The 8,657-nt window shown below is 36.4% G+C and overlaps 1 protein-coding gene and 1 long non-coding RNA gene across 6 annotated transcripts in view; one reads left to right on the forward strand and one right to left on the reverse strand.

Annotated features, from left to right (window-relative positions):
• SLC28A3 (solute carrier family 28 member 3) overlaps positions 1 to 8,657 on the reverse strand; it is a 42,527-nt gene that overhangs the window by 19,377 nt on the left and 14,493 nt on the right. For all 5 annotated transcript variants that reach the window (XM_010725799.3, XM_010725797.3, XM_010725798.2 and 2 more), the window contains 3 exons: positions 4,768 to 4,859; positions 3,116 to 3,305; positions 1,026 to 1,170 (listed from right to left, as the gene is read on the reverse strand). In XM_010725799.3, coding sequence (XP_010724101.1) covers positions 1,026 to 1,170; positions 3,116 to 3,305; positions 4,768 to 4,859 — 427 coding nt within the window. The remainder of the gene's footprint in view (positions 1 to 1,025; positions 1,171 to 3,115; positions 3,306 to 4,767; positions 4,860 to 8,657) is intronic.
• On the forward strand, positions 622 to 3,251 carry LOC109364000. The gene is made up of 3 exons (XR_002109946.1): positions 622 to 804; positions 2,755 to 2,847; positions 3,159 to 3,251. It is a non-coding gene; the product is annotated as an uncharacterized LOC109364000 (long non-coding RNA).

The raw sequence follows: 8,657 nt of genomic DNA on the forward strand, positions 1-8,657 counted from the left end.
TTTTTTTAATGGATTCCATTTTTAAATGGAATCATCATCCAAAAAGAAGTAACTAAGATGATTTTTCTATTAAAAAAATTATCTATTTCTACACAGACTTTATCATATGTTTGAGTAATTGCAGCTGTATTTTTGTCTTCCCCACCTTGTATACTTGGGAACTACTTAGTGCTAGCTATTGCTGGTCATGCGACACAAAGTCAGTCACAGGGAAAGCCGTGTCTGTATTTGAATGGCCCCTCTTTACTACACACACAGATTTCTGCTCTGCTGCCTCAGGAAAACTTTATTTTATTTTGTGAAAAGTGCATCTGATAATTAGACAAATTGCTGAGATGGCTCTTGTTAATTCATTCAGTTGGTATTTTAATAATATGAACCAATTAAGTGTAACCAGGACCCGTTGGACAGCACAAAGTTTTTTGGAACCTGAGGTGAGAGTTGCCATGGCTTTTGTGATATCACAGTGTGCAGAGAATTATGGTGGAAATCTCAGTTGGAAAATTAACGTAAATGGCATCAGGGAGCCTATAACAATTAATGAAATCTGTGGGACTGAGCTTGGCATTTGCAGTGGGAATAAAACTTATGAGAGAACAAGAGCTCCAGTTCCATGCAGTGTGCTTTGATATGACAAGAATGTACACTGTCACTTTAACCTGACATTCTGGAAGCTGTGGTAAACCTGCTGTGGATGAGAGACAAGGAGCAACGTGCCCAGACTTGCATTCAAGCTCTGGAAGCAAATGCATTCCCATCCACAGCTCTACTAGTACAAAGGACAGGAAATGGCTTTCCGAACAAGTAAGAGCCAGCTGCTCATACGGCCCCATGAGTGTTTCCTAAGACGTCAGAGCAAAATGGTTTTCCTCCAAAGTGAAACACATCACTGTATTCTGAGGAACTTAAATTCTGGTTTTAATGAGTTTTCTTTTACTGTTACTGAACTTAGCCCTAAACAGGGAAACAGTTTTTGAGACATTAAACTTAAAATAAGAAAGATCTGAAATAGATAAAATACTCACTCTTGTTGGATATTTAGAGAATACAAACATCAAGAGAATATACATCACAAGCCCACCAAACGAGATCAGCTGGCGGGATCCTTGTTTTGCTGTGTCAAAGATGAGCCAGAAAATGATAGCTACAATAAGAGCTGCACACACTACCCTGCAAGATAAAAAAGTGTCAGGCATGACATTGTGGAGGAGTTCAGAGATTCCTTTCCTCCTATCTGTCCCTGACATTTACATCTCTGTGAAAAAGATCTCTGAGCACAAGTATAAAGCTGAAACATTTAGTTGTACAACAGCAGGAACCTGTCTTAGTGCTGCTCTCATAGCTACACCCTCAGTGTCATCCAGAAGTATTTTGCACCTGTGCTCCCAGCGGAGTGAAGAACACTAAGTAAAATACAAGCGACTAAGCATTGTTTCTACTAACTGAAATGTGAAAATACGCACTCCTTTCCTACTCCATTCTCTTTTTTCTTTCTGTCTTCGCCATTGACTAATTTGTTGGATCTGGGCAGGAGCTCCATTTCAAACTGCATTGTGCAGATTAACTGATGTGACAGAAAATACATAGCATTGAAGAGCAGGCTGCAAACTGCTTATTTCTTTCCAACTGACTGTAGCCTGTTTAGAAAAACAACTTTTAGTCACAGCAATTACATGACAAAAGCAACGTATCCATCAGTCTCCACTAACAAAGAACTATGCACAGTTTCCATATTAGGGCAACTATCCTAACGACAGTCTGAAAGGTAGGGGAATACAGCATATAGTTTACGGAGGGGAAAACTAAACACAGTTCCATTTATTTCATGTTAATTATGTCCAACTGCTGTTTAGCTTCCACCGATTTGAGTGGTAGTTAGCTAAAGTTTACCTGTGTAAACTTCTTTTTCTGACCTAAAACACAAGCACTACAGGCTAGCTTCACAAAATTGTCTACTGCAATGCTGAATAACACCTTCTGCACCTGAGAGACTTTCTTTCTCTGTGATCTGTGATCCACAGTTAACCACTTAATTTGGAACATGCTGTTTAAAGATTGCAGCCTGCCTAATGCAGCACTTACTGCCTCTGAGTTGTTCCATCTACCCATCAGGACTCTCCCTCTCTCTTTGTTCCTTCCCCTGCTTAACATAGGTTTTTGTGTGCAGCTGCTCCCTGATGTGACTCAAGAGAAAAAGGACCAAAATCTTTGTAGCATTTTTCTTTGAAATTTATACTCCTGGGGCAAACCAATTAAAAATCTTAAGAAAAAGACTAATTCATGGTTATTTTCTGAACCTAGAATGATTCCTTCTTACCGCTCTGTCTCCCTCTGAGACTAGGTGACGCAGCAGAGAATGAAGGATATTGCACAATCTTTTTTATTTTAAAGATATTTCACTTGGTCTTTGGAATCACAGTGAGCCTCCTTTCACCCCTCTTTTCCCAGGAATAAATTAAATACTTCTGATAGTTGCTAAGAAGTATTTGGAATAAAAATCTTCCATATGTAAGTATCTGCAGGTTATCTACCAGATAAATGTCTACCACTCCAAATAAGATTGTACGATGTTATTACAACACCAAATGTGGCTGCTATGATTTGGCTTCTGAAGACTAAATCAGAAAAGCTTTTAGCTCATTGCTATGGGGATATGTGAACAAGTAGTGCTTCAATAACACATTTCAGTATTTAACAGTCTACTAAAGTTAGAGTTAAGGTGATTTTTGTTGTTGTTTTTCACAAATTTCACAGTTCTCTGAGCAGCTGACAATGGCATTTTTGGCTTGTAGAATGAATACAGAAGGCTATGGCGTCCCTGAACTGCTCTGGACATATGCTTTCATGGTAACAAACCCGACATATTTCAATTTGAGGAATTTTTTACTCTTTCTGCTAAGATTTTTATACTGAGCTTTTGCATTGTGATATTAAGGATGTTTCTAACATGTCTTAACTGGAAATAATTTATTAGTCAGTGTATACTATTTAATCATGTTTTACTTTTTATGATTAATCTATCTTTCTTTGCTTATGGCCCTTAAGCTTAAAAAAAAGTTGTAGAAGTAAACTAACACTTTGCTCTTTTCAAGAGTAAGTAGTCATTCATATTTACCATTTCAGCCAAAACCACTGTTTCTCCAAATATCTTTCTCCAGGGGAAAAAAATGCAGCAATTCTGTCTTCATATTTCGCTACTAAAAAATCCCAGCAGATGAAGAAGATGGCTAGGACAGTAATGATGAAGAGCGGCAAGGCTCTCTGAAAATTCAAGCTGCAGGCTGCAATAACTGCTGTCAAATAAGCTGCCAAGAAACAAAATTATATATGTCAGTTATGTCTTGTCTCTTTATAGAGAGAATAAAATATTAAATTCAAAGTCAGGTCTGAGCTTTGCTTTGAGTGCTTTGAGTGCTTTTCTGACTCTTATTCTAGATATTGAGAAATTCTGCTTTCATGGATATTATTGTTACTTATGCTCATTGATATAAACTGTACTGCTGGAAATGGTGGAATTGTTCTTGGCTTTCTTCTGTGGAAGCAGAATATGTATGCTTTCACCAAGTCAAGTTCATATCAAATATATTCATCAATTGAGAAAATAACACGATCTGCACAAATGCTTTATCCTATATTAAAAATCATATATACGTGAATTAAGAAAAATCTGTCTTCTTTCTTTCACAAGAGGATGAGTTTATCCAATAAGATCAGAAGAAATGCGTAGAAACATTTGCCAGTTTCCTGATTTGATGGGCCTCTGAAATAATTGGAAAACTTAAAAGTAGTTTATCTATTTCATAAAGTAGCAATGAAATAATCTGTCATTTGGTACTTTCATTGCTAATGAAATTTTCAATGCTTTTAAATAATAATCTGATTTTGTCTATGGCAAGTAAGAAAGAACTACTGATTTTTGTAAGGCAAGTTGTTTTTCATGGAGTTAATGCATAAATCCCTGACATAGTCTTAGACCTCATCTCCTTTCCCGATCCAAGCTGCACTTACATTATGACAAAGATGAGCTGATGCTAGGAGGACAGGATATTCACTATGCAATAGCCTCTCTTATAACCACTTTATGTTATGCTGATGCTTATCTCATAGACATGTAGGTCTACGTGTTCTCAGTAAGTGTTCAAGTAGAAATAAAGATCTCTAATAGAAATTTGGTGAAGTGGAACAAAGCAAACCAATCTACTGGATAATTAGGAAAGCAACAGGCAGGAATATCTGAATTACTTTGCAGTGCATGCTGTCATACATCATTTTCTACAGAACATTTTCTACAGAAAACATTTGCTATGGCTATTGCATAAGACAGGTCAGAACAAAAAACTTTCTTTTCCTGCAGATTTAAGTCTCATCCAGGTTGGTCCATGATACTTTCTAGGTGATTTCATGGTTTTGAGCATGAAATGGTAATTTAATTGCAAGCCACATGGACTGGGCTAGAAATTGATTAGACACCGAGACTAAACTAACCCTAATGCCCTAAGGAACAGCTAGTCAAAGATAAAACATACTGAAGAAGCCCTGTAGCAAGGTCTGTGCTCTTGTTATGTTTGGAAATGAGAGGAGGTTTGCACTTTAGAGCTTTCCCTGGGACTAAGTTCATTTTAACCTCATTTCAAATGCATTTTTAAGGTAGTCAAGAGTAGTTGTTTGGGATTTTTTGTGTATGTCAGATGTAAGACAAGCACAGTCTACAAACTCATATAGGTAAATAAATAAAGGTTCACCAACACTGGGTGTAATATACTGTACCTGTTATTAAAATTCTGCACATCACATACTTAATTCTGGTTCTATATTTCTTGCAAAAAATGCATGCTTTATCATATTTCTTTTCTAAAAGCCTAGGAAAACATAAAAAGCAAACAGAACAGAAACTTGAGTTGCAATTAAAAAGTAGTTTCCACAGAATTAACAGTTTAAATTGACTACTGGAGTAAATTTATCTACTGGAATATCTTTAACTGGAGTAAAAGCTGAATTTGGATCCATGAGTGCTAAGGAAAATCGTTTTGTTGTCTGCTAAGATTGTTGTGATTATTTCTCTGCTTTGACAACTACAAAGGAAAATCCATCAGTTTATCTAACCGCCAGTCCAGCAGGCATCTACATGATGGGCCAAAGTTAGTAGGCCAGTTCTGCCAGCTCTACTTCTGTGAGGAACTCTGTTTACAAGGTTAGTGCAAACTAGATAAAGATTCAGTGCCCATTACTAGACACACAGAGATTGTTAGTACAGTCTATCACTGCTACACGGAGTGGCAGTTTTGCTATAGTTGTGAAGGCCCAAGGTTAGAGAAGAATTTCCTAGGAAAATTTGACAGTAAGAGTTTGTCTTTAGGCTTGTAGCTTGCATCTACACTTGTGGATGCAAAATAATCAATATAAAGTAAAAATCTTACTATAGTGTGCACAGATGCTCTTTGATTTTAAAATTTGTTACTTACCTATGTTACTCTGGAAATAATGCCTGTCATTTATTTCCATGGAAACTACAACAACTACAAATAGCACAATAAATCTTTTTGATAAAGCAAATTCTCAGCTACAAAGCACTATTTTTCAACATACTCACCACCATTATCCATGCAGCTAACCAGTGATGAACAAGTCTGTGTGCTGTGCTTGTAAAAATCTGCATGGCTATCTGGAAAATGGCTTGTCTTTCTCAACACTGTCATCACTGCTGAAATGCATTACCCATTGCCTCACTGTGCTCACATCCACTGTTTGGTCTCCATAATCATTCAGCAAGCACCATTGAGTGTCAGTGGGTTCGATTTTTTTGTATGTAGGAATGCAGTTCAGTTCCACATCTAATCAGCACTTCCCTGTCAGATGCTATTTTCTCACACTGCCTCTCTGCTGCCGTCGGTCACGTGGCAACAAAAAGTAACAGAATATTGGTGGGAAGGTTCAGCCTCTACTACCATATTACCAACATCCCCCTCCAATGTTGTGGGCCAACATAAAGAAGTAGGAAGCATTACTTTGGGAGCAGCCCTCGTACACTAAACTTTCATCTAAGACTCTTCAGTTCATGGGAGGTAAAACGATTTCTAATACTGAATACATTTTTCTAGTGTCTGTTCTTTTCTCATCTTACTAGTGGTAACATAAAGTGATTTCGTGAGGAAGGCTAAGATTTAGAAAAACAGCATTTTAGATGATAATTCAGCACAGATTTCTGATGTTAAATATGCCAATGATGTCGGTATATTTTAGTTACAAAAGCTGTAGCTAAATAAATCCCTTATTATTGCTCAAGCTGAAAGGGAAATTACAGCTATAGCTTATGTTCTTGTAAAGTCATGTCTCACGCTCTTACAGTCTATCAAAGCAACAATATGTTTAGAGCTGCTAACTGTCCAGACTGTACATGTTGAAAAACCAGATGCATCTGGAATCCGATACATGCTGACATTCAGCATAAATACCCTGCTTTTCTGCTCTAGTGTATTTGTACTCAGAACAGCAGAGAAGGAACATTCTTGTTCATTAGTTCAAAAAGTAACAGGATCTCTGAGAAATCTTGATTGCTTTAGATATTCTAGGTTTTTGTTTTTTTTTTCTTCGTGGGAATTCCTGTTGCCTTACAGATCACAGTCCTTTGCTTTTACTTGTTAGAAAATTAGGTTATCCACTCAATCTCAACAGTGAGATTAAATGCAAGAGAAGAAATAAAAGGAGAAATGAAAGACAGATGCACGAACAATCCAGGGTGACTTTATAAAATTTATTCTTCATCCACCACCACCACCAACATAAAAAGGAAAAAATACTAGCTTTGAGTTATTACTATGTATTATGAGTCTTTTGGGATTTTAAATCACTACTTAAGATTACAACTCCTTGTAATTTCTTATTTAATCTAACATCTTTCCCTATCTTGTTATTTTATCTGTTTAGTGATTATCACTTTGATACCAGTATATCTTAAATATTTCAACATATATGTTATAAACATGCAACTCTATTTCTGAAAGGTAGCAGAAGAAAATAGTCTCCCTTATGATGTCTAGTTATCTTGCTAAGTAAACACTGTTTGCTAAAGGCTGACTATTGATTTATACTGCGGCACACTGCTGATGGCTTTTACTTAACTGAAGCTGTTGAAAAAGCGAATGCATTTTAAACATACTTAAATGAGAGCTTTAATGTGATACATTTTTGCATACCAGCTCTATTACTGCTTGCATTTTACAACTTAGAAATCCTTGTTCTCATCTGCATCTCATCTGTGAGTGAATGTGCTCATACTTATTGTTATCCACAATCTGACGTTTCAGAGGTTTTTTGTCTCAAATCACAGTCTGTTCAGTGCCATTTTTTGAAAGAAATCAATGATGCATTCAAAATTAAGGGACAGTTTATGAACAGTCCTTTTAAGTAGATAAAACTAAAACATTAGATCACATTATGGCACTGCCCAACAGTGTAGGGCAAGCCATAGCCTGAATATAATTAGAACAGAGCAAAGTGCTCTTCAGCTTCCAGTCTGCAAAGGAGCTCTCATTGTCCAAGGGCATGATACCAGATATTGCTGGAAAAACAATATAGCCTAGAGAATGATAAGGCCCTGTGAATTAAAAGCTACTTAGCTCTTGGCTCTCTGTAGGAGTACAAAAATGAGTGACAAATATGGAACCTCACCACTGCCCAAGTGCCTATCTGGGCAGAACTCCCTCCAGTCCAATAAGCTCCTGGGCCTGAGTCTGAGGGGAGACAGACACTACTAATCTTGTTCATGCACTTGTGTACCAACACTTACTGTGCAATTAGATAATTTCTGAATATGTATTGGGTACATGTCACTGACATTTGATCTATCAAATCTCAGCTTTTTTTTTTGTGAAGAACACTGAAAATGTTCAACCATGAAATGTTCTCCATAGAACAGAGAAGAAAAATGAGAGAAAATTTAAAGACTTTAAGGACATCTAGAAACTGTTGCTGGTTCTTTAAAGCAGTATTTTAATAATACAGTGGCATCAGAAAGCCACTAATCATAGTAAGAAGTCTTGAAATTTCTGTATGTACAGCTCAAAAGCATGAATGATCACAATTACTCCTTCTGTATATAACTGTACCATTTGTTCAGGCATAAGATCATTTCACATTGTTCAGTCTGAGTTAGAAAAACTCCTGTTTGGAATATCCAGCAAGTCAGTACCTAGAATCAGCTGATAAAAACAGAGACTCAAAACTGAAATGGCATGATGTATATTAGAGGGGAGAAATGTACGTTAGCAGAAAAATTACAGCATGATTTCTATGAGGATTTAAACAAAGCATAAGTTTGATGGAAAAATATTAAGATATAAATTACTATTTTAAGTATTCTATCTCACTTTTTTAGATGTCTTACATGATATTTATAGTTCTCATCAGGATACTAACCCGCAAATAATTATCAGTGTCTACTTTCACTGTATAGACTTAGCAACACTGCATGAGAGGCAAAAATTCTGCTAAAGCAAAATGATTTTTTTTTTTTTTAACGTCTATTCTACTTTCAACTTGCAGTGGGGTAATCAGATATGTAAAATGAAGAACAATGTCAAATCTTTGACTTTCTGCAAGAGTTTAAGGCCTTTCTTTTAAAAAACCCCTTTCAGAAGTATTGGAAATGTAATTAATTA

This window comes from Meleagris gallopavo, chromosome Z (assembly GCF_000146605.3).
Source record: "Meleagris gallopavo isolate NT-WF06-2002-E0010 breed Aviagen turkey brand Nicholas breeding stock chromosome Z, Turkey_5.1, whole genome shotgun sequence".
Taxonomy (NCBI): domain Eukaryota; kingdom Metazoa; phylum Chordata; class Aves; order Galliformes; family Phasianidae; genus Meleagris; species Meleagris gallopavo.